This window comes from Zalophus californianus, chromosome 4, assembly GCF_009762305.2.
Source record: "Zalophus californianus isolate mZalCal1 chromosome 4, mZalCal1.pri.v2, whole genome shotgun sequence".
NCBI lineage: Eukaryota > Metazoa > Chordata > Mammalia > Carnivora > Otariidae > Zalophus > Zalophus californianus.
In genome coordinates, this window is record NC_045598.1 from 142,783,203 (window position 1) to 142,809,495 (window position 26,293).

Below are 26,293 nucleotides of genomic sequence, written 5' to 3' on the forward strand. Positions count from 1 at the left end.
AATACTATCTGCCCAGATATATGTCCCAGTGATTGTGAGATTTAAATGGGAAAAAGAAAATAAAGAGTGCCTTATAAACGGTCCAATTTTGTAAAGGTAGTGGCTTATTATAGAATTACAGCTCTGTATGTTTGCCTCCAGGATTGCTTTCTGGGCTCTGCTCCCAGATTTGGGGCTGGGGGCAGGGAGCAGGGGGTGTGGAGGGGTGGGGGGTAAACAGCTATTAGCCTTTGCAATGTTAAGACATTACTGAACATTTGTTTTACAAACAACTGCATTGCTGAATTAGCTTCTCAGGATTCTTCGAACTGCCTGTTCCCAACTGATCTACTTACAAAACATAATTAAAAAAAAAAAGCCCTCCCTTTTCTCATATTCGCAGTCCTCAAGAAATTTAGGACAAATGCAATTCAGAACAGAAAGCTCAGAAGCTCAGATGGAGGGAGGAATGTTCACAAAATCAAGTGTTTCAGGACTTGCAATGGCAAAGCTGGGAGGGGGCCAGTTGCCCTGGGAGGGACAGAGCAGAGACCTGACCCTCCCTCTCTCCTACTCTCCCTCTGCCGGTGGCGGTTTGCGTCCGGGTTTACTTGGCTTCTCTCGCTGATTCACTGTTGCTGTGAAAACAGGGCTGAGCATGCTGTTGAAAGCCACAGAAACCAGAGGAAACTAGTCATGAAAACCCTGACTGTCAGCTGATAGGTTTCTTCCTGATAACTGCTAGTACTTTTTTCCAGACTAGAGCAAATCTTCAGGAGCCCATTAGGATCCAGAGCTGCTTCCGCCCAAATTGGCTGTGATCTCTTTCCCCATGCTTGAGGGCGCCGAGTTCTACTTTAACGTGGACCATGGCTACCTGGAAGGCCTGGTGCGAGGGTGCAAGGCCAGCCTCCTGACCCAGCAGGACTACATCAACCTGGTCCAGTGCGAGACCCTGGAAGGTACGTGCTGCTCTTCTCACCATTAAAAAAAGGGAAAAGGGAAATGATGCTGCTTATTGGAAACATGGAGAAGGGACCGTGTTCCCGTGGCTTGAGAGTCCAGAACAGGTTCTTATTCCCAGAGTCCAGACTTCAGGGGTCCATGAACTTGGATGAGGAAGAAATATTACATCTTCCTTTTCAATTTTCTTTAAGTAAAATTAAGCATTTCCTTTTATTATGAACGTAGGCAACAAATCACAATGGTTAGTACTTTGTTACCAGTAAAAATTCGATATTTTCATGTCCCTATACAATTCTTGCAGATACTTTGAAATATCGTTTATATTTTCATGATTTCATAATTATACTAGGTATTGCACTTACTCTTTAATCTTGGTACTTAATGTCTTAATAAAGAAATGTATTAGTAAAGTGTACAGCGTTACACTTTTTATTTTTAAATTTTTTTTGGAGAGAGCACGTGTGCAAGAGAAAGGGGGAGAGGGAGAGAGAAGCTTAAGCAGACTCTGGGTGGAGCTTTATCTCACCACCTGATCCGAAATAGAGTGGGACTCTCAAACCACTGAGCCACCCAGGCACCCCACAGTGTTACACATCTTAAAACATCTTGATAACTACATTTGAACATGTTTTGTTTACTTTGTAATCCTATGTATTTTCATTCTACATATTTATAAATAATAATTGCAGAAGGACTTCATCAAACTGCCCAGGAAGGAATCCCCCCCGCCCCCTCACCCCCCCCACCCCTGCCAAATGCTAAGAAACTTGGTCTAGAGAATTTTATTCTATACCCAGTTTCTCAGTATATATTGATATAAGATTTGTTTGGGGTTTATCTTTGATTGAAGCTTAAGAAAAAAAGTCAAGAGATGGATGGGTGGTGAGGCCAGCCCTGGATTCAAAAGTACTGACTTTGACCTATGCCAGGTCTAGGTAGGTGGCCTAAGGCTCACCGCCTCTGAGTCTCAGAGTCCTCACTTGTAAAATGCAATGGTACAATGTCTGCTTTGCCTGCTTTGTTTGGAGAACGAAGTAGTACCTGAGAGATACATTAGAAACCATGGAGCACTATGTAAATGGAAAATATCTTTTTTTAAAGCACTTTATTGAGGTATGTCGACATACATAAAACTATATTTAATGTATACAACCTGATGAGATTAGAGGTAAGTATGCCTCCATGAAATTATCAGCATAATCGATGCCATAAATCTATCCATTACCTCCAAAAGTTTCTTCCTGCCCTCTATTACTATTTGCATGTGTGTGTGAGAGAGTGTGTGTGAACTACTTTTCTCTCTGCTGTACAGTAGATCTCTAGGACTTATCTTGTGTTTCTAAAACTTTGTACCCATTGACTTACACCTCCCCATTTCTCCCTTTACTCCGGAAATCATCTTTAAGCTACAATATTTTCAAAACTTTACTGAAGATTTCACATCTATAATACAGGATTTTTATTATAAAAACAGCTACACTAGTTCATTCTGGAATGTATTTATAAAATCAACATATATCAATAATAAGGTGCTTTAAAACCACAAGATTATTCTAGAAAAAACAAGGAAGCAATAAGGATCAAAACTGCTAGGAAAACGTGTTGAAAGCAAAAACAAAAATCTGAAGGTGACTTTGCTGAGGCTCAGTGTCCTGGGTCCCTTGTTTGTGGTTCTGACCAGTTAAAGCCAGAGTTAAGGAGGAGCTGTTTAATTTGAGATAGACGCTCTCCTTTCCTTAGTAAGAGAGACAGTTAGAAAAATCTTTCAGATGAGAAATAATTCTGTGATCTATAAATAATCACAGTATAATCCCAAATCCTAAATCACGTCACCATATTAAGTGAGGAGTTTGGTGACTGGAGAATGTTAATCATGTACAGAAAATCTGCATAAATATTGTGATAACTTTGTAGAGTGGTAGATGGTAACTACACTTACCGGGGTGAGCATTTCATAAGGTATATAGTTGTTGAATCACTGTGTCGTATACCTGAAAGTAATGTATGTCAACTATTCCTGAAGAAAAAGAGAAAATGTGCTTAAATTAAAAGTAGAGAGTGAAGGAACGCGGGGAAAAATGAGTGTTTTTAAGAAGCCACTTGAATGAATTTGTATTTGGTTTTTAGTCAAGCTTTTATTTTTTTAATATTTTTTAAGTTTATTTCTATAAGTAATACATACACCCAGCGTGCGAACTCACAACCCTGAAGTCAAGAGTCTGTGCTCCTCCAACTGAGCCAGCTAGGCACCCCCCAGCCAAGCTATTAAATGAGCTAAGGAATGCAAATTTGAACACAAACAATACATAAAATGCCTAAAATGTGATACGAAATCAGGTTTAGCCAGCTCACTAAAGAATTCAGAGAGAAACCACCCTCAGCTTCAATTTGGGAGAGAAAAAAAGGGTTTCAGGCCCTTTTGAAGACCTGAAGAAAGAATCTTCTTAGAAAAATACACACAGATGCATTTATACAGAATTTTCCATGTGATAATCGGGTCATGGGCCACCCAAAGCCATCCCTGCACCTTCTTAAGAAACTCTGGCACCTATACCATTGCTTTATTGTCCTTGTACCTCAGCCTTTATCTTTCTTTCCTCCTAATAATACATTTTTTTCAACCATTCATTTCACAACTCTGATGTGTGCCAATCTTTGGAGACTCTCAGGAATATCAAGTGTGAGTCATTAACTGCAGGTTATAATGGCCACTGAGAAAAGAAATCTAAACAAGGATTTCATGTCTGCAGGTAACAGTTAAGAATACCGAGGCTTAGCCTGGCTGTGTCTGATCTGATGCTCTAGTCAGGGAGTATAGGCATATCCCCATCTCTTTTTCCTCTAAAATGTTCGTGCCAGGCGCCCGGGTGGCTCAGTCGTTAAGCGTCTGCCTTCGGCCCCCCCTGCTTGTGTTCTTGCTCTCGCTATCTCTCTCTATCAAATAAATAAATAAAATCTTAAAAAAAAAATAAAAAGTAAAATATCCGTGCCTCCTGAGCATGAACTAAAGATAAATGATTATTGTCCATGTTGATGCCAGCTCCATTTTTTTTAAGATTTTATTTATTTATTTGCCAGAGAGAGAGAGAGCGCGCGCGCCAGCGTGAGCACAGGCGGGGGGAGGGGCAGGGAGAGGGAGAGGGAGAAGCAGACCCCCCCCCCCCCCCCCCCCGAGCAGGGAGCCCAATGCTGGGCTGGATCCCAGGACTCCGGGATCACGACGTGAGCCCAAGACAGACGTTTAACCGACTGAGCCACCCAGGCACCCCAGCTCCATTTTGATATAGAAAATAATAAGGTCTGCCTTATCTGATTATTCCATAGGACGTTGGGAAATAACTTCTGAAGAGCAATACAACTGTTGCACCTGCAGATGCACTGCGAGAAACCCAGCCACCTTCTGAGGTGGATTAAGAGTTGAGAAGAGGGGCACCAGGCTGGCTAAATCAGTACAGCATGTGACTCTTGATCTTGGGATTGTAAATTCAAGGCCCATGTTGGATGTAGAGATCACTTAAAATAAAATCTTAAAAAAAAAACAGAGTTGAAGAGACGAAATCAAGGTCATTTATTGGGATAGATGTTAAGGGATTTCTGTTTACATTTGCACAAAATGTGCACTGTCCCAATAATGGATGAAGAGTAGGTAAAACTGTCACTGCTATTCTGTGTTGACACAGACACTTTCTGTAAAAGAAAAGCTAACTCGGCAAAGATTGAAGTTGCCTTTAGTCTTTTCAAGTTCTCTAGATTTCATAAGTGTTCTTATACCAACAAATTATTATTTTAGAATTACTTAGAACACATAAGGTTTCAGATAAATTTAGAAGAGAAAATGAAGATTGTGTAGAAAAACTTTGAAACGTCCTAGAATGCATACTTGTGCTTAATTTAACTGTGTATATAATTGTGCCAGTGTGCTCAGAAATACTCATCTGTCCCAAGGTCTGCTCCTGACTCACAGTGACCTGAATCAGTTGCTAGACACTCCGTGACTCAGTCCTTCCCAGAGACAAAAGAGCAAGGGAAGCTGGTTCACATGGCCCCTCCCCCTGGTAGTGCCGGAAGGCTGTACCACATGGAAACTTTAAAGCCTTCAAAAGTGACTGACTTTGCAGCAAAATAATAATGCTAAAGGGACACAATGTTCTTTTAAAGAATTAACACTTTTTTAAAATTAAAATTTTGGTTTTTTAGAGCAGCTTTTAAGTTAACAGCAAAATTGAGGAGAAAGTACAGAGGTTTCCCATATACCCCTTGCCTCCACAAACACACAGCCTCACCATGTGAGCTTTCCCCACCACAGCCTATGGTACACTTGTTACAGTCGATGAACCTACACCGATGCATCATAATACCCAAAGTCCATAGTTTACGTTATGGTTCACTCTTGGTGTTATACACTACGGGTTTGGACAAATACATAATGACATGTATCCATCATTTATGGTATCATACAAAGTATTTTCACTGCCCTAAAAATCCTCTGTTGCACCTGTTCGTTCCTCTCCCCTAACCCCACTTCTGGGAATCACCAGTCTTTTTTGCTGTCTCATTGTTTTGCCTTTTCCAGAACGTGATAAAGTTAGAATTATACAGTATGCAGCCTTTTCAGATTGGCTTCTCTCACTTAATAACATGCATTTACGTTTTCTCCATTTCTTTTGATGGCAACACGGCTATTTTCATTAGAATCTTTTTAATTACAAATAAGACTGTTGTGAATATGCTTTCCTCTTCAAAAAAAGACAAGATGGTAAAATTAACACTTTAGAGCTCTAGAATTTAGTACTTGATCTTTTCTAAAATATATGGTGAGAAGTGTCCACTGGCTCTGTGGACGAACCCTTTCCTTTGTCCTCTCTGCCATATTTTTTTAAAAGGGAATGAGGGAATCTGATTCTATCTTACTAGCAATTATGTCCCTTTTAGGGGATATGACCTTCCCTCCTTTCCAGTAGGAATTTAACAACAACATATTAAGCATTTCTGGCTAGAGTTGAGGAAGTAAAACTAAAGATATAGTCCCTGTGCTAAAAGGGCTCCCACTCTGGAGAATAAAAATACTGAAAAATAAGAACTCTTAATGGGGGCAATTGGTCAGTACCTATCAAAATTCCAAATGCATATACACTTGGCCTGAGACTTCATATAGCATCGTTTAGAATAGCAAAAGATGGAAGCAAATCAAACGTCCATCTGCAGGGAACTGATTAAACAAATTATGTAACCTTGACATAACAATATTCTGCAGCTATTTAAAAAAAAAGGCATGAGGACACCCCCTTAGAGGACTGACATGGAAAGATCACCGAGATCTATTAAGGGAGGAAAGCAATGGAAAGGTCTGTGTGTGGCATAGTGCTCTTTAGTAAAAAGACAGATATTTTCTATATGATGGTCTAGATACAAGGAAACTGAAAGGATCCAATAGAAACTAAAAATAGTAGTTCCCTGCATCTGGGAGTGAGTGGGCGGCGGTGGTGGTGGATGACAAGTGTAGGCGAGCTTTCACTTTTTACCTAGATTTATTCCTACTATCAATTTTTAAATGAAAAAAATATATATAGGAGGAAGACTTAGTTCAAAGGGCTTTCTTCATGCTCCCTTAAATGCTACTTATACCTCTGATTATAGCATTTTTTCCACCTTGTATTAAAAATGCGTATCCAATGCGGTCACTTTGCTATTTTCAAAAACGCTTCGATGGCTTTCATCAGGCGGGATCAACTTCACCCTTGGTTCAAAAGGCTGGAGCAGTCTTGCTGATCTCTACCTTGCGAGCATTTCCTCAAAACCCTTCTACCTTTTGGAAAGTTTTTCCTTTCAGTCACAAATTCCATTCTCTATCCTGTTTGCCTGGAGAACACTCATTCCTCTCTCAGGTCTCCACTCGAGTTACTTCCTCTGTAAATCCTTTCCTACTGCAGCCATGTTGGGTACAATGGACAAGCCTTAACTTCATACTCTATGAAGGTCCTTGTGATGGACCTAATTCTGTGACATTTGCATAGATGCATCACGCCTGGGAGCGGACCTTTGTCTCTCCCAACTATCTACCCCCCTGAATTAACAGTTAAGGGCTTAACTCATAAATGAGTAAATTAGTCTATCTTCTCCTATATTTTAAGCTTCTTAAGGGCAGAAAGTATCAATATGTGAGTCCACTGAGGTGTCAGGTCGGTGGGGGGATACTTTTACAATGTGTATGTATATCAGATGTACACTTTAAATATCTTACAGTTTTATTTGTCGGTTGTACCTCAATAAAGCTGAATTTTTTTATCCACTTCTAAAAAGGGGGCAGAGACGATACACTGTACTGTCCTAGTTCCCCTATAGCCTAAGGCTGAGTTTTGCACACTTTTAGAAAGAATCTGAAAATTCACATTAGGAAAGTGTGCATGTTTGGGTTCAAGTCCTAGCATTTCACTCTCTGGCTCTAGGATGTTAAGCCAGACTGCTTAACTTGTAACATGGTGCCTTCTTGCCTGATACTTGGATAATACCTCCTTGGCCTAATTCCCAGTTGTCAGGAGCATCAGAAATTTCTGAAAATGTTTTGTAAACTGTTAAATAAGAATTCCTGGGAAATCATAAGCACCTCCCTGAACGACAGCGTGTATACAACAAGAACTAGTTTTCTCTCTTTTTGCTAGACTTTTGAATTCCTGAAATAATTCTTCCCATCTCATGGTTATGGTTAATGGTGTTTTGTATATGGTTCTATGTAGCTGATTGTGTTCTTCAGAGAGCACCTGTTTGTTTGAATAAGAACCAAAATGAGGAGTTTCAATCCTGGTAACATGCATGGAATTATGTAATGAAGTGCTATATGGTCCTCTGTGTTTTGTTGTTGTTGTTGTTTTTAAGATTTTATTTAGGGCGCCTGGGTGGCTCAGTCGTTAAGCGTCTGCCTTCGGCTCAGGTCATGATCCCAGGGTCCTGGGATCAAGTCCCACATCGGGCTCCCTGCTCAGCGGGAAGCCTGCTTCTCCCTCTCCCACTCCCGCTGCTTGTGTTCCTGCTCTCGCTGTCTCTGTCTCTGTCAAATAAATAAATAAAATCTTAAAAAAAAGATTTTATTTATTTATCTGAGAGAAACAGTGAGAGCAAGCACAAGCGGGGGAAGCGGCAGAGGGAGAGAAAGAAGCAGACTCCCTTCTGAGCAGGGAGCCCAATGCTGGACTTGATCCCAGGACCCTGGGATCATGACCTGAGCCACCCAGGTGCCCCGAGGTCCCAGGTTTTAATCAGAAATTAAAGCTACTAATATTTGAAGATCATCTATGTGATAAAAATTGTTATTAGGTGATATAGAGAATATGATAAACAGTAAGATACTATGCACTCCCTAAACAGCTCTCTAGTTGAGGATGTCATAAATAAGTAAAAACAATCAAAATTTTTAAAATACAAGAACAATTTAAACCTATAGATCACAAATATATTCAAAAAGTGAAGCAGATCTGCAGGCCTATAGGCTAGGAAAATGCCAATGAGATGCGAGCAAGCAGTGTTGCGATGGCTGGGCATTCTGGGCCAGGAGGGAAAATTAATGAACTACAGATTCCTCTATGTAAATAAAAGCTTTTGGTGAGGAGTAAACCAGTTTGGCTGCAATACTAGAATACCTGGAGATAAGGCTGGAATTTAGGCTGGGAAAAATCTTGAAGGACCTTGGAGATCTGATTGTGGAGATTTAGGAAAATGAATGAGGACAAGAGGCATATCTGAATCTTCGGTCAAATACTCACAAGCATAGAAAACATGAACATGTTATTTCTCTGGGCCTCAGTTTCTTCATCTATGAAATGGGAATATTCGTTAAGGTTAAGAGATGATGTCCATTAGAGCCATTCTGTCAGTGGTAAACCATTACAAATATTAGGAAAGTCCTTTTTAATCTGCCTACAACTGTCTGTGACTCCAAGATTCTTATAAGGTCATTTACAAACTCACAGTAATTCTTCGGAAAGATTGAATTTGAGGCAGGGAGTGCATGAGGAGAAATGAGCTTGGGAGAATCAATTTAAGAGCTCACAGCAGTAATCTTGATGTCAGGTGGCCATTCTAAACCAGGGGCACGTGGAGTGGAAACCAGAGAGGACATAAAGAACAGTGCAAGGGATTTGGAGTAAGAAAGCACCAAAAATGACTTGGAGAAACTCCAATAAATGAGCAAAAATGGAGGGAAAGGTTCCGGTTTTATAGATACTGGTATAGTATTAAAATCTGAGTAATTATAAGATCTGATGGCCGATGCCAATATATTGGCCGAGAATATTCTGATGTACAGAATAAGTACCAAAGTCTTAAGACAACTGATTCAAATTACTGCCGGAGTCCAGCTCCAGGGGGAGGGAAGGGTCCTTGAAGGAAACGACAGCCTCGGTGAGTGAGGAGACACGGACACAGGATCAGGTTGCAAGCATCTCCCTCCCGATAGCTTCGGAGGGACTCTTTATTCATTAGCTTTTTATTCATTAGTGTTTTGTTTTTCCATTCTTCCATGTGATCTTATTTTTTTTACATTTTATCGCAATCATTTCGGATTTAGACCTATGAAGGTTATCTACTTTCTCCAAAGGCCGCTTACAGTGGGTGCACCCTATCTTATCAAAGTACTTATTCCATTTCTGTATGTCTCTTGTCCTTGCTCCGGAGACACCACGGAGGATCACTCCTTTCCCAGAGGCTGTCAGATGATGCCCGCACCCTTTTTCCCTTAATCTTATACCATTTGTTCATATCCTCATTATCAACTCCAGTATAAGGAATGGGAGGAGTAGGGGCAAGGAAGTTATCCTACACCAGGGGCTTGCCTCGAGGGGCATACCAGAGGTGGCCTTCTATTTTGTATACAACATAGGGAGGTACCTGTACTGTGGAGATTTTTCTAATGTTTCAGAGGTGCCTGAGGAATCTCATCAGTAGGAATTTTTACTGGGCCTGGATCCAACAGCTCCCTTACAGATTGGTGGACATTGGGTATTTTTACTTCTTGGCCCATCGTGGGCCTTTTTGGAATCAGTTTCATTATGATTGCTTGCATAGACATAACTAAATTTATGAATCATTTTATCATGAAACCCCAGAATTGATTATAAAGATTGCCGCAAATAAAATGAAAGGAAGTAGCAAGAGCCAGCTGTGGAGTCTCCTGATTTTTCAGGATTGTCCCTCATACTTGGACTTCGTCAAACAGCATGAGTAGCTTGGCTCGCGCCAAATTAATCGCTGAAGTAAGTGGGCACAAGTGAGAAGAAAAAAGGTAATATTATGGAGTAGCTCCTATATGCTGCCTCTTCACCTACATCCTCTTGTTTAATCCCCACAACAACCTGAAGGCATGGATTCTATATCCATTTTGCAGGTGAAGAAACTGAGTTCAGAAAAGTCAGATAACTTAAGTTCCTCGCCGCAGAGAGTGGGGAAGAGGCAGGGGATGGCTCAAGGAAAGCACCCCTTGCGGGTACCTCTTGAAGATGCTTCCTTGGCATAAAGCCTACCTGGAGTGTAAAAGGTCTGGACATTCACTTCTATAGAGAGCCCCAAACAGGAAGCTGCACAGGAAAAAAAAATTACCATTTTCTAAAACTGATCTGAACAACAAATTAATAGAAGATAATCATGATGTCCCAGATCATCATCCTGCCTCAGTAGCCAAGTGATCTCAGAGAATTCACTGAACCCGGTGACGGCAGCCCACAGAAGACACATTTTTACGTGACGCCCCTGTGTGCACACACGTGTATACGCTACTCTGTGTTATATGCTCATATTTGTTATAAGAGCCTAATCTAATACTTTTATTCTTTGCTGTTTGGGACCTATTAAATGGATTTAGTTGGTAGTGATCCCAGTTTGGAAAACGTTCCATTTCCTCATTTGAATAAAAAAGAAAAAGAGTCACTTCTGTAGATAAAAAAGCAGTGTAATTTTCCAAAGTGTGCTCTGCGGGTGGCTCCATTGTTTTCTAGTGTTTGGGGAGGTTCTGAACCATACTCTTTGCAAAAATCAAAGTAATGTGTTAAAGGCTTTCAATTCCTACAGCTAAGAAGCCTGTTTATTCCAATTTATTTGAGCACAAAGTCCTTTTTCTTACACACCTATCTAAATAAGCACTTGGGGAAATGCAGAGAAAAAATTATGTGAGTCCATTTTGAAAACTATAAAACTATAAGTGTTGTTATTATTAGCAGTCTATCATCATCTTGGAGCAAACATTTCAGGTTTTGAGATTTTCTTAGAATCCTAATGCAAGTCCCTTGGATTGTTTTGGTGCTGGGAAAAAATAATTTCATTGGCCTCTCCATGGACTACAGTATTACATGATTCCTATGGGGTCTGAAACACTTGAGATGTTGAATTTCAGGATCTCACTGGCAGCCGAAAGGTTTGGAAGTTATTTTGCTTAAAAGAAACATATGTCGCATGAGCAAAATATCATGGTTTTGAAAGAAATAACATTTGTGTTTCTTCTGTTGGCAAATATTCCTCAGTGCTGAGAATGCAAACTGTCAAATTGTATAAAAAATCTGAACTGCCAAAATAAAAGCCAAACAAGAAATGGCCCAGAAAAAAGGTATAATTTTTTTAAAATTAAGTTAATTAAACAGGTAATTAAACAGATAAATTCTGCAGTCAGGTAAAGAATATTTTCAGTGCATAATTTTCTCCAGGTACTAAGGAAGAATGCCTGTCCACTGAATCTCAGATACTTAAGAATCGCTTAAGTGCCAATACTTAAGAATCTCAGATACTTAAGAATGACTTAAGTGCCAATTGCAAATCCACCTTCTCATCAGCTATCAGTTCATAGCCTACAAGGGCTCCTGGTTATCCTCAGGATAAAGGAAGCCATGCCAAGCCTTTCTTGGACAACCCCTGCTTGCTTCTCTGGCTTCATTTCTTACCTCTCCTTCTCTCCCACTTAATGCTTCAGCACTTACTTGGCATTCAAAAACACTGCCATTTAGAGGATCCCTGGCATGGTATTCTGGAATGATACTGGATTTTAAGAGTAAGGAGATCCATCTCCTAATTCGAGCCTTACTACTCTATAACTCCACCACTCAGCCCTATTGAGACTCCATTTCTTCATCTATAATAAAAGGATATTATTGATGACTGCCCATTCCACCTCCCGTACCCATGGTAAATATTACTAATACATTTCTCATTTCCATCAAGCCAAGATGAAGCTTTAGGATCCTTCTCAATAGTTTTCTGAGCAGCTATTTCCAAATGACTACAACTGGCTCAGGTAGACTTAGGACTAGGTGGTTGTTAATGTTCTTTTCAGCTGTGTTAAATAGTTCTAGATTGTTTAGATAATTGATTTTTTTTGTTGTTGTACTAGAATATCTGTACTAACATTGAATTTTTTATTGCTTTAGAGAGTAACACTCAAGGCTAAATCATACATAGACGTACATATCTAATAAGATAATAATTTAATATGCATTTATCATAAAGTCACAATAAATTCAATTAATGTTGTAAAAGCTATTTATGCATGTTCAAACTTTAAATGAGGTTTCATTTAATTTTCAGATGTGAAAATTCATCTCCAGACCACTGATTATGGAAACTTCTTGGCTAATCAAACAAATCCTCTTACTGTTTCCAAAATTGACACGGAGATGAGGAAAAAGCTATGCAGAGAATTTGAATATTTCCGGAATCATTCCCTGGAACCCCTGAGCACATTTTTTACATACATGACGTAAGTGGTAGCAGGAAGCCCTGTTAATCCCCCATGTGATTGTGCAAATGACCCCTAATACTTACACGTGGGGCATTAGGCTGACATGAAGCTTCAAATCTTTTTCTCTTATTTGTAAGTTTGAGTACATTCAAATTTTGGCAACTTAGAAGCTCACAGAGCCACATATTTACTATTTACTGTTGGAAGATTTCATTTATTTATAGACATGATTATGTAGGTGGTGGCAGCCTCCACATATAGTCATGTTCTCAGGGCTGCCTGGCTGGCTTAGTTGGTAGAGCACCCGACTCTTGATCTCCAGGTCATGAGTTCAGCCCCACATCAGACGTGAAGTTTAGTTTAAAAAAAACAAAGAGTGTTTTCAGTTTTCATTTTAAGAAAAATGGTAAGTGCGTTGATGTTTAAAGGGTTCTGGCTGCTGATACTGAAGGTAAATACCATGTGACATTTTTGGATCACTTGTTAGGCTGGAGCTCAAACATCACATGTTGTTGCTAAGGCCACATCTTTCCGTTCCTGGTTCCCCTTGCAACAGCAGAAGTAGCTCCCATCATAGTTATATGTGTTTTATTTTTTTCCCTTTCCATCACCAGGAGTTCCAGTCTTTCACTGTGAAGGACTTTCATTCTAAAAAATGCTTGAATTTCCACACAATAATAAATTGTACTTTCATTAATCCAGTTAACAAATCCTATCCAGCGCACAAAACTTAGGGCCTCTCCAGTTGTTCTAACAGACAAGCTGGGAACAAATGTCCGCAGTAGATGAGCTGGTTATTATGTATATACCATTTCAGTGTAATATACACAGCGACGAATACTATACCTGGGTCCTAGACTGGATTAGAAAAATATAAAATAAAAATATCCTCTATTCCACATGCCCTTTCCCCCCACTCAGTTCCTTACCCCAAAAGGAAATGCTTCTCCATTTCATATGTATTTTCTAGAAAAGTATTTACAGTTGAGTATGTTTATTGATACACACTCAACTCAACCCACCCCACTTCCACACATCAGATTTATGAAAATGGAATCATATTCCTTCTGCACTTTTTTCCCACCTAGTATTTCTTAGAAATATCCTTGTCAACATCATTCTTTTTATAACTGCCTAGAATTCCATTTTGACATGTATCATGACTCAATTTACCAGGAATCTATTAACAAATAACTAATTTTTTTTTCCATTGCAAAAAGTTTTGCAACTAGCCTATTACTGCGCAGGTCTTGATTTATTTTTGAGATGAATTTTTAGCAGTGGAAGTAGTGAATCAAAGGAATGTTCTTTTTCTTATATTTGTAAATTGTGCTAAGTAGTACTCAACAAAAGTAGCGCCAGTTTGCACCCCCAAAGTAGTTCATGAGAAGGCCTGTGTCCTTACACCATTACCAACATTGAATATTATCTTTTTAGTTTTTGCCCATCCAACAGGTTAAAAAATTGTATCTTTTGCTTTCATTTATATTTATTTATTATCAAAATTGAACATCATTTTGCATTTCTTAATCATGTGTGTTTGCTACCTGACCAAATACTTCGGCTTTTTTTTTTTTTTTTTGGAGTATTCAGCAGTTTTACTTGATATGGAATGGCTCTTTGTAAATTAAGAAAATTAGCCCTTCATAATACATATTGCAAAATTATTTTCTTGGTGTGATATAATTTAATTTTTATAGCTTCTTTTTCCTGTAGAAACTTTGAATTTTTTTCATTAGCTATAACCATCAATCCTTTCATTTGTTGGCTTCTGATTGTTGTATCTTGCTTAGAAAGTCCTTCTTCACTCCCAGTTTATGGATAAATTTACCTGTCTTTTATTTCATTCATTCATTATTGTTGATGTTTCTTTTTTCTTTTTTTTTTTTTTTGATGTTTTATTTTTTAGATTTAAAAACTTGGTTCATCTAGAATTTATTTTAGTGTAGGAAATGAGACTAGGGATCCAGCTCAGATTGTTTTTCCCCAATAGCTATCCATTTGTTCCTATACCATGTCTATAAATAGGTAAGTAGAAGAGATGACCATGGTTTGAGGCAGGAAGTAATTGTTGGTATACCTGAGATATGTGATTAGTGCCTATATGTCTTGTTTGTGCAATTAGACCTCCTATCAGTGCTATAGGCTAAGTTTTTATTTATAGGCAAGATGCCAGGTGCCGATTTTTTAAAGAATCACAAATACACAGCTAGTTAGAAATGAAAATTAGGTGTGAACTGGGTCCAAAGCCCAAGCACTTTCTTATAGAGAAGGATTCTGGGAAGTCTTCCAAAGATCTGACATTGCTCCTGAACCTGGAAATAGGGTGGAATTTGGAGATGAGGGAGAAGCCTGAGCATCTGGGGTTGAAGCGTGTAGATGGGAAGGACACAGTATGCATGATGAATAACAGGTTAGTTTGGGTGGGAGTGGGCTGCACCAAAAGGGGAGGGGAGCAATGGGGAAGGGAGGTTAGAAAAGTAAGTTCCAGCTAGATAATGCACAGTCTTCAATGGCAGGCTAAGGAAGTTGGGCTTTATCACCTTGGAGAGTATTTTTCATGTGTGTGTTGGTATTTGCAAGACCCTTCCTTAAAATAATAAATTAGATTTAATAAAATAGATTTAAAAATAAAAATCTGAAAGGGCGCCTGGCTGGGTCAGTCGGTAGAGCATGTGACTCCTGACCTTGGAGTCATGAGTTCAAGCCCCATGTTGGGTGTGGAGCCTACTTAAAAAATGAAATGTTTTCTAAAATAAATAAAAATCTGAAGCAGAAACCCAAAATGTAAGAGACCAAAGAAGAGGCCAGGTTTGCTCATAGGACTCTTAACTCCCCGTAATGGTTGGGATGAAGAACAAAGTGCTTGGGCTTGGACTGAGTCAGCTCCAGGTTCATATCTAATCTTCAGTGGCTGCCTGGGAGTGAGGCTTTCCAAACAGCGATGCCTCCAGCAAAAATGTCTGACAAGGGTAGTTATGGAGACATCATTAAAGATTCCTCAGAAGAAAGACAAGAAGGCCCTATCTGTGTGGAGTAGAAATGACAATCAAAATACTAAACAATATTTATGGAATATTACTATATGTCACGGCTCTGCTAAGTGCTTTGCAAACATTGTCTCCTTTAAACAAATCTCAGTTCTTATCATCACCATTTTAAGGATGAGGAAACTAAAAGTGCAGTAACTTGCCTGGGTCACGGATCAACAAATGGAGGAGTCATGCTTTAAAGTAAAAATAAATGTTGGCAGTAGGCTCTGTAAACATCTTTTGCTCAGATTTTAGATGAGTTCAGAAAAATGACAGAGGACAATCGAATTTTAATGGAGTCAGAAAGCTACCAGGTTTTGTACTTCCTGCATTGAGAGACAGGTCTCATATGACAGAAAGTTGCTCAAAATGTTTTAGGAAGTACTTTAGCTCTAAGATGACTCTGAGTCACTTGGTCAATGTTTCCTCTTACGTGATGACTCCATGGTTTAGTGTTTCCTAACCACAAAATCTTAAACCTGGGAGAAGCCTTAGCATTAATTAAGCAAGCTTGCTTATATCACAGCAAACAACCATGTTGATCTAGTTAAAATGTACTCTGTTTCTAGGGGTGCCTGGGTGACTCCGTCAGTTAAGTATCCAACTCTTGATCTCAGCTCAGGTCTTGATCTCAGGGTCATGAGTTCAAGCCCCATGCTGGACTCCACCTAGAAAAAATAAATAAATAAAATTTAAAAAGTAAAATGTACTCTGTTCCTAAAACAAAATTACTTAAAATCTCAAATACTTCTAGTCATTAACAGTGTTTAAAAATTTAAAGAATACAGGTGCTCACAAAACCTTGCATAGAGTATTAATGCAAAACTGAAAGTGGAAAGGTAATTTGGGTAGCATCAGTACTGTTAGTAGTATTAGTAATGGACATATTCTGATTTATCTACTCTTTTGGCTATAAATTTTTTGAATTAGTTCTTTTAGTATCTCTATCTGTACTTGCTAGTATGTAATGGGCACTGAATATTTGTTGAATCAATGTATAATCCTGTATTTAGCAGCACCTTACACAGTGCTAGAAAATACTTGCAGACTACTCAGGATTTTATATTTTAGGTAGCACTTGAATATTGGTTAATTATTGGCCAGTATATTAGGGGTAAAAACCAGATGCCATGACTGCAGATATATTTTGTATGACAAGGGCAGTGTTTAAAATAATTTAAAAAATATATTTAGTCGGGGCTTGCATTCTTCAGTTAGCCACAGTCTCTAACACTCTGTTCTGTCTTACGATCGATCTTCTGATCTGTCTTGCATCTTACGATCGTAGGTTACCTATCAGATCCCTGAAGATAGATGCTCTCATTTAAATGTTTTATTTACATCTCCACTCAAGAACCCTGCAAAGAAGGTGTTTATATCGCCATTTTTTTAAGTTAGAGAAACTGAGGGTCAATAAATTAATGAATTTTCTTTTTCTTTTTTTAAGATTTTATTTAACGGAGAGAGAGCACAAGCAGGGGGAGCGTCAGAAGGGGAGAGAGCAGCAGACTCCCTGCTGAGCAAGGAGCCCGAAGCGGGACTCAATCCCAGGACACTGGGATCACGACCTGAGCTGAAGGCAGCCGCTTAAAGGACTGAGCCACCCAGGCGCCCCAATTAATGAATTTTCTAAAGTCTCTCTCTTATTAAGAGATTTGGAGGGGGTTTGATTCCAGGTCCATCAGTCTAGAAAGCTAAAGATTTTGCACTGTCCCAGTAGTTTGTTAAAAAGCAAGTAATTCAGAATTACCTGTGGCCCTTTAAAAAAGTATATTCCTGATCCCTCTTCCAGAAAATTCTGAGCTTGCTGGCCTTGGAGTGGGGCAGACACCCTTTTGGAGGACACCCAGGTTACTCGATGTACACCTCTGATTAAAAATGTCTCATCATGGCGCTTCAACTTCATGACTTGGAAGTCATTTTCACAGTTACTCTCATGGGTTTCTCTCCATAGTTACCTGCACAGACAGCATTACCTCCCTGTCAGAGACCAGATAGCTCAGCTGCACCAAAACCTAAGTCTTCGAAATCTTAATCCATGATTTATCCCACCAGATTCTGTGAGTTGCCAGCGCAGGCAGCATCCCGGTGCTCTGTGCAGAACCCTGACATGTGTTACCGTAACAAAAGGTGTACATACAAAAAAGAGTTCTAAAACTACTTTTCTTACTTCTCTTCTAGAATATTTTGGGAAGTCAGGTGTCTAGCACCCACGAACTTCGATCAAATTAAGATTACTTCCTATTCTATCAGGAAGTGCCCAGGGCATCCTTTTGAAAATGTGAAGTCAACCCTAATAGAGATGATCTAAATTTAAGTTGTTATAATAAATACAATCTAAGCATTGCACATTTGTGTGATATAATTACTGTATATGTGAAACTTATTTTGAAAATCTGGAATGGATATTTTTAAATGCTTAATAGCAGGAAGATCTGGGGGGTTTGTATACTATAATTATACACAGTTGTGTGAAACAAAGGAATGAATCCTTAGCATTTTAATGAAGAGACTATTTAATATAGGACTAGATTGTTTTATTTTTCTTCCCTCCTACCCAACACTTTTCTGGCAGCATTTCAGCTTCTCATCCCTTTTGAGATTAGCCATCTTTTAAAAATAATCTTTTAATATTCAAAATACTCCACCTCAGGGGATATGCATTTTCTGAATATAGGAAGATCAAGGAAGAGCAAGATGAAGATCAAACATAGTCTTAAGTACTTGGACTATTACTAGGCAAGGACTGTAGGTTAAAGACCATACGTTGAAAAAATCTTTAAAGATTTATTCATAAAGGCTAATCAAAGTTCTTGACTATTCTGATGATGTGTTATAAACCTTCTACAGGTTTTACACTGCACTCTATGTTAGGAGGCTGTACACCTTGGTTTTTCCGGAGGGGTTTCTCAGGATGCAGGTCTTCCCCTGCTAAAACCAGGAAAGTCCTCACCTGATTGGATGAATTGGTTGCCCCATCACTTATTAGTCACAAAACGAGTAATATAATTCTGCGTCACTTACATTCTTACATTTTGATGGAGCAATCTGATGTATTCCCAGATGGTGAAAAAATAAGACAGAATTAAGCAACAGCTATAATAGAGGCTTGAACATTTAGTTGGAGGAGCCTAGGGGATGGAATAACTTACTGTGCTTAAAAGATTTGGGGCACCTGGGTGGTTCAGTTGGTTAAGCGTCTGCCTTCGGCTCAGGTCATGATCTCAGGGTCCTGGGATCGAGCCCCACATCAGGCTTCTTGCTCAGCAGGGAGCTTGTTACTCCCTCTACCCCCTGCTCGTGCTCACTCCCTCAAATAAATAAAACATTTTAAAAAAAGATTTGCAGAAAAAAATCGAATTTGAACCCAAATTTTAAATGGGCATTATGTTGAAGGAATAACTTATTCATTAGTGAGGCATGAGAAAATTTTGTTATTTGGAAATGACAAGTCATCTCGGATGTGGCTGAAGCCTAGACAAGAGCAGGAGGAGCATGGGCTGGGAAAAGAGAGTAGAGTCTGGCCAGATTAAGGGCTCTGACCCTAAGTCTCTATGAGTAAAAGTCAGTAAAGAAAGGCTTTTCAGAAAGGGTTCCATCGCTGGCATGCTTCCTATGTGCTATTAACCGTACCCCTCACCGAATGGTCACCACCTTGTAAGGTGGGGCCTGTTCTGCTGCGAAGCCATTGGGTAGAGCCTTTGAACACTTAACAGCTCCTCTGCCTCAGGCAGTGTAATGTGGCATTAGTTTCTCCTCTAACCAGTGGGGAAGTAACTGTTCTTATTGAGTACATAGTGTTTGTTCAGTAATTGGTAACTGTTGTTGTTATGCCTATTTCCTGGGGCATGTAGGGACCTTGTAGCTGGTGAGTAGAGAAGCCGTGACATCAGGTCACTCCGGATAGCCTTCCAATGGTGCTACTTTCTCTTCTTTGTTCATTTGTTTTTACTTTTCAAGACTTAACACTGCCTTGAAAAGTGAGGGGAGGATCTTAACATATATTTTAGAAAGATGATTCTGTTGGAATTGTGAAAGATGTGTTGAAGGGATGGAACTGGAAACAGACAAGCCATAGGGAGATACTTTAAAAGTTAAGACTAGAAATAGCAGCCGAGATAGAAAGAAAGGAGGGGACAGTGGTTAGATACTTTTGGGACATAGATGTAACAGAATTTAGCATCTTGATTTAATGACCAGTGAGAGAAAACAGGCAATAATTCCTGCAAATTCTAAGCTAAGGAAAGAGAATCTGCAAGTTAGATAAAGGATTTTGGTTTTTGTTTCCAATCAAAAAGAATAGGAAGCCCACTGTAAATTAGAGACAATTATACAGATAAAACATCCTTAACCTCACCATCATTTGGCATTATTTTCATATTCTTTTTTTCATACGTTTTAAAAGAACTAAAATCACTCAAAATATAATTTTGAATCTTAACTTTTCTATATATACCAGCAGCATTTTTTCTATGTCAAAAATTTTTCTAACATTTATAAATGACTATATAGCCTTCCATCTGGTCATGAACATTTTATAAGGGCTGAGTTCTGTATCTTCCTTACTTCAAAGTCTACACAGTATTTATAAAATTTTGATCAAGTTCCCAATAATATTATGAAATTGACCATTTGACACCACTTTGCATTTGTGATTCTGAATCTCTGGCCAGAAAAGTCCTTCCAAAATCTTAAGGACTGTAACATCTTACAGGTTTTATATCCAGAGATTCCATGTGGATATTCAGTGGCAAGCAAGTACAGGGCAAAAATGTCTCGACTGTAGCTGCTGATGAGGCCTCCAGCATTTGAAAACTCTTCAGCACTTTGAGAATTGAAAAACCCTGGTGCTATCCTGCAATAACAATACTTCATCTGTCTGGAACTGAATGACATTCACTTAAATCAGCATACCATATACTAAGTGACTGCTAGGAGTGAAGGCCTATGCTAGGTTTTAAAATTAGAGGTGAATTGAACATAAACTTGTTCTCTAAGCCAGTGGAATAGTTACTTAAGGTTCAGATTCCAAGACCATACCTCTAAAAATTATGTGTTATGAGGTCCTGGAATGTGGTCTGTGAATCTTCACTTTTAATAAGCCCTCCAGGTGACCCTGTTGCCCGTGAGAAATTCTTGGAAGCATTTGGTAGACTCTAACCCAAATCTACAATATGCCAGTTGTGGAATCTTGGAAAAAAGTTCCTTACTCATTAGCAGTCTTGGTTTCCTCATCTAGAATAGTAATAATTATATTCAGTTTGGAATTGTGAGTGTAATTTGAAAACAGGGCCAGCTTGTATTTTGCGAGGCCTCGTGCAAATGAACATACAGGGCCCTTGTTAAAAAAATGTTTAGTCATTTCAAGAGAGCAATAGCAGAGAATTTAACCAAGCATGGGGCCCTTCTCTGTGTTGGGCCCTGTGTGACTACACAGATCACACACTCATGAAACTGGCTGATACTACAATATATGAATATATCCACACAATCTATGAATTTTTTCTTAATTTTATTTTGTTACAGTAGTCAGCATACAGTACCTCATTAGTTTTTGATGTAGAGTTCCATGATTGATTGATTGCGTATAATACCCAGTGCTCCATGCAATAACGTGCCCTCCTTAATACCCATCACCAGGCTAGCCCATCCCCCCACCCCCCTCCCCTCTAAAACCCTCAGATTCTCAGAGTCCCTAGTCTCTCATGGTTCGTCTCCCCCTCCGATTTCCCCCCTTCATTTTTCTCTTCCTTCTCCTAATGTCCTCCATGCTATTCCTATGTTCCACAGATAAGTGAAACCATATGATAATTGACTTTCTCTGCTTGACTTACTCACTTAGCATCATCTCCTCCAGTCCCATCCATGTTGATGTAAAAGTTGGGTATTCATGCTTTCTGATGGCTGAGTAATATTCCATTGTATATATGAACCACATCTTCTTCATCCATTCATGTGTTGAAGGGCATCTCGGCTCTTTCCACAGTTTGGCTATTGTGGACATTGCTGCTATGAACATTGGGGTGCATATGGCCTTTCTTTTCACTACATCTGTGTCTTTGGGGGTAAATAGCCAGTAGTGTAATTGCTGGGTAATAGGGTAGCTCTATTTTTAATTTTTTGAGGAATCTCCACACTGTTTTCCAAAGTGGCTGTACCAACTTGCATTCCCACCAACAGTGTAAGAGGGTTCCCCTTTCTCCACAACCTCTCCAACATTTATTGTTTCTTGCCTTGTCAATTTTTGCCATTCTAACTGGTGTAAGGTGGTATCTCAATGTGGTTTTGATTTGAATTTCTCTGATGGCTAATGATGATGAATATTTTTTCATGTGTCTATTAGCCATTTGTATATCACCTTTTGAGAAGTGTCTGTTCATGTCTTCTGCCCGTTTGTTATATCCACACTTACAACATATCCACATACACATACCTTTAAAAAATGCAGCTAATTTTTTGCATTAGAGTATAATCACCAGTGAAAGTGAGAAAAGATTGAAGAAAGGAGGTGATGCCAAAGCGGAAGGCTTGAAGGATGAGATCGTGTTTGCACGCGGATGTGCCTAGGAGGAGGCAAAACAGCGGGTACAAGGAGTGCTTACCCAGTACTACGGTTGCGTTGCCAATGCCAGGGACATGAGCAAAATTAGCGTCTGACTGTTACGGAGATTAAGGTAATGGATGTAAAAGAGCTTAGGATACCATTCCTACAACAGTTCTCCCCTAAGGGGAAACAAATCAGGGCCAAGAGAGAGTCGTTTTTTATTTCCTTCGTTCTTCGTCCACAGTCCAGGTGGGGTAATAATCAACCACCAGGGGGCACGATTGATCCCAGTAGCCTGCTTGTCCAAAGCATTGCTCCTTCCCCAACAATTTATTAGTAAAAGAAATTTGAGGCTGTCTCATAACCTGGAGCGATTGAAATCCACCCTGGTACTGATCCAGATACCCACTGCCTTAGTTGTATTTTATTTTATTGTGTTTATTTTATTTTTTTAATTGAAAAAGAAACCCGTGCCTGTGTTTTTAAAGAGTTGTTTTTTATTAAATTTTATTTAGTACTCACTGCGAGCCAGCATTTCTATAATTACTTTACATGTATTAAATTCATTTAATTCCCATGACATCTGTATGGGTGGCACTAATACTGGCGTTTTAGAAATAAGGAAACAGATTAAGTAGAGACTATATTTCCGAATGCATTTCCCAAAGCCCAGAGGTAACCCTCATAAGTGTTTTTTGTTCTTGTTTTTATCTTTTATTTTTTTTAGATTTTATTTTTAAGTGTTCTCTACATCCAAGGTGGAGCTCCAACCTTCAACCCTAAGATCAAGAGCTGCATGCTCTACTAACTGAGCCAGCCAGGAGCCCCAACCCTCATTAGTTTGTTGCATAATTTTTTTCTACATGAAGAAAGTTTGAAGTGTATGCAAATGTTTATATGTGACCAAATATAGGTATACATAGTCAGTTTTATTGTTTTAGAACATCAAGATCATATTACATGTATTACCTAGACTTTGTCTTTTTTTACATAATCTAGTCAGCATTTTCTACATGGGCCCCAGGGTCTATCTTATTGAAAGCGCATATTGTATTCCATTGTGTGACGTCTGGCATCCTTTATTTAACCATTTCCCTTTTGTCCATCCAGGTCGTTAGTTTCTTTGCTACCCCAAGTAATGCTGCGGCGAACATCATTGTGCATATCTTTGCTTTCTCACGCCAGAATTTCTGCAGCATGGATTCCCAGAAGTGAAATTGTCCATAGATGTGCAGGTCTTAGATTGTGAGAGATAGTAGCAGATTGTTTTCATACTCCAACAATATATGAAAGTTTTCTTCCTTTCTTAGTCTCTCAGCTGTTTTTTTTCCTTTTCTTTCATCATCAGAAGATAAGAGATTCCCCAATATCTATTGTGACTGGTGTTTTGAATATAATAAAGATGAGATCCACCTGTTAACTGTTAATGTACTTGAATGACCATAAAGAAAAATTTATTTGTTGATTGAAAAAAAATCATCATTGTGTCCCTATTCTGTACTAGTATGGTTCAGGCTTCTTGGGAGGCCACAAAAAATGCACTGAAGAAACTCCTATAACAAAGATTGGTAAGAATAATCTGCAAATAACTGTATTTGAAATGAATATGTAAAATGACTTATCTAAAAGCACACAGTTGAAGAGTGGCAGAATTAGTGTGAGAGTCCAGGTCTTATTTCCTCAGATATGCAATAAATACTTGGGAATGAATGAGCTAATTATTCATGTTCACCATTGATACTGCTGATATATATTGAAAATTAGTATCACCCCAGGATAAATATAAATACAAAAATTTAGAGAAAAAAAGGTCACTTCTAGCTGGAGATACTTTAAAAGCTTAATGAAAAATGTGGTATTTGAATATGACCTTAAAGAATGGGAGGGATTTCGATTTCTAGCAATTGGTGGGGAAGGAAGCTTTTATACATCTAGAGAATAAGAACAAAAACACTTGTGTAGGAAAGGACAAATAAGTTTGAGGAATTTTTAAGTCCAAACAGATGGGTTAAACCAAGATTGTAGAGAAGTACTAGAGAGAAGAGTTTTCTAAAGATTCAAGAGCTACCAAGGGTTTGGGAAATGCGTAGTGATCAGCATTCTCATTCTAAAATACGCTATTATAGGCAATGCTGACTTCTGAGCAATTTCTGCAGTATTTTGTTTTATGAGAAGGAAAAATGAGTGTGACAGCAAAATTAATTGCTTTTTAAAATTATTTTAATTTTCACTTCTATTCAAAAAGGGGAAACTTTAGGGAAGTAAGAAATGCTACCCAAAAAAGTCAAATTTCAAGAGGGAGCAGATGTTTATGGGGGATATTCTAAATCTCAACAGTCTATTTAGCAAGTCAGACTAAACAGCAGAACTGCCCCCTGTGAGGATATGGAATTAGCATTGGATTAAATAAATCAGGAGTTACAGAAATGTTTACCTAAGTGATCAAGGAAACTTTCATTTGAAAATTAATACATTGAAAAATACTTCCAACATGGCCCTATTGTCCATGTCACAATAAATACTATTGGGCCTGTTAAGGGTGAATTGTCACCTTTCATGAGGAATGAAATAACTTAGAGTACACCAAGTGTATTTCACACATAGCCCAATCCTTGCCATGAACAATTACTCTTTATTAATGCATTTCATGTTTCTGTCCCTGTGTATGCCATATGTACAAGTGTGACCTAGCAAACATATCACAGTTCTGGTCACCTAAAACAGAATCGTTGTCATCAAGAACACTATAATGTGTGGCAGATGAAGGAAGCTGACCCAGCCTCTTGGTAGAAAGGAAGCTGTAGCAATCAAGTCCTGATACCAGGATGTGGCTCTTATGATAAAGCCAAATCGAAGTCATAGTGCTTTCAGGTAACAAATCTGTTGTAATCACCAAGTTCACCAAGTTATTTACTATCCAGTGGCACCCACATGGAGAAGGTCAGCCTGAGTCTTAAAGAGCCTCCATCTAACAAAGGGATTCAGCCCTTTTAATATATATAAAAGCAGTTATCATTTATGACAACTAGTTAAAAGGCATTGTTTTGAGATTAATGATTACATTCCCAAAAGATAAACAAACTGTTTGAAGTTCTGGTATCTTAAAGGGAACATCATGAAGTAATGACCACACAAGTCTCATTCTAGTGTTAATATGATGCAGAACAGGATGGTCACAGGTTTTCTAAAAATAGGTATGTCAGATTTAATATTTAATATCCCAGCAAATAACATAATTTATGGTCTTGTGGATGATCCAATCTTCCACTCAGTTCCTTGTCTCTATACCACAAAAGGGTTGATAACCTCTTACCTTCTAAGAGCAATGGGCAAATTTAGAAAAGATTCTATTGGCTAGAACTAAGTGTAAAACTACAGAGATGTAGAAGTCTCAGACAATAAGAAAATTTTTAAACACTAAATTTTTTATACAAAAGATTGTGGCTTATAATTTCCTCTTCCCCTTCCTCCAAAGTCTGGTTTTTTATCTTTCTAAGAGTGTATGATCACACCCTCTTCCTTTACCCGAGGCACTCTACCAGTTTTTCATACATGCTACTAATCCAAATGCCAACCATTCAAAGTTGAACAAATATTTTCATTTTAAGCCTGAGAAAATGGAGCTCTTGTTAAACAGGCTTTTAGGTGACAAAGTTGGGTTTAGAATTAGGTTTCTCTGTTTCAAAGCCTGGGCTGCTCCTACTGTGACAACTTAATAATTTATAAAATGTCACATGTATGATTTGATTTAGTTTACACAATGACCATATGAAGACAGTGATATTCTACCCTTACCACACCTTGATGCTAAACTTCTTAAGGATAGTCTATACTCACCTGTTTTCTCACTTGTTTACTCACACCACTTGCGTCTTGTTTCCTACCTCATTGTATCCCCAAACCATGCCAGTTGCTAGGTCCAACGGATGTATTTTCAGAGCTTTCACAACTCCCTGTCGTATTCAGTTGTTGATGTCCTTGTCCCTTGCACTCTGCGATGACACTTCTCTTTGTGCTCCTTTGCCCATTCTGGCCCTTCCTCAGTCTTCCTTGCAAAGT

General features: G+C 38.8%; 1 protein-coding gene across 2 annotated transcripts in view; it reads left to right on the top strand.

Annotated features, from left to right (window-relative positions):
* The first annotated feature begins 449 nt into the window (after nt 1-449).
* ATP6V0D2 (ATPase H+ transporting V0 subunit d2) overlaps nt 450-26,293 on the top strand; it is a 45,688-nt gene continuing 19,844 nt past the window's right edge. For both annotated transcript variants that reach the window (XM_027581946.2, XM_027581950.2), the window contains exons 1-2: nt 450-941; nt 12,505-12,676. In XM_027581946.2, the coding sequence (XP_027437747.1) occupies nt 812-941; nt 12,505-12,676 (302 nt within the window). In that variant the 5' untranslated portion in view covers nt 450-811. The remainder of the gene's footprint in view (nt 942-12,504; nt 12,677-26,293) is intronic.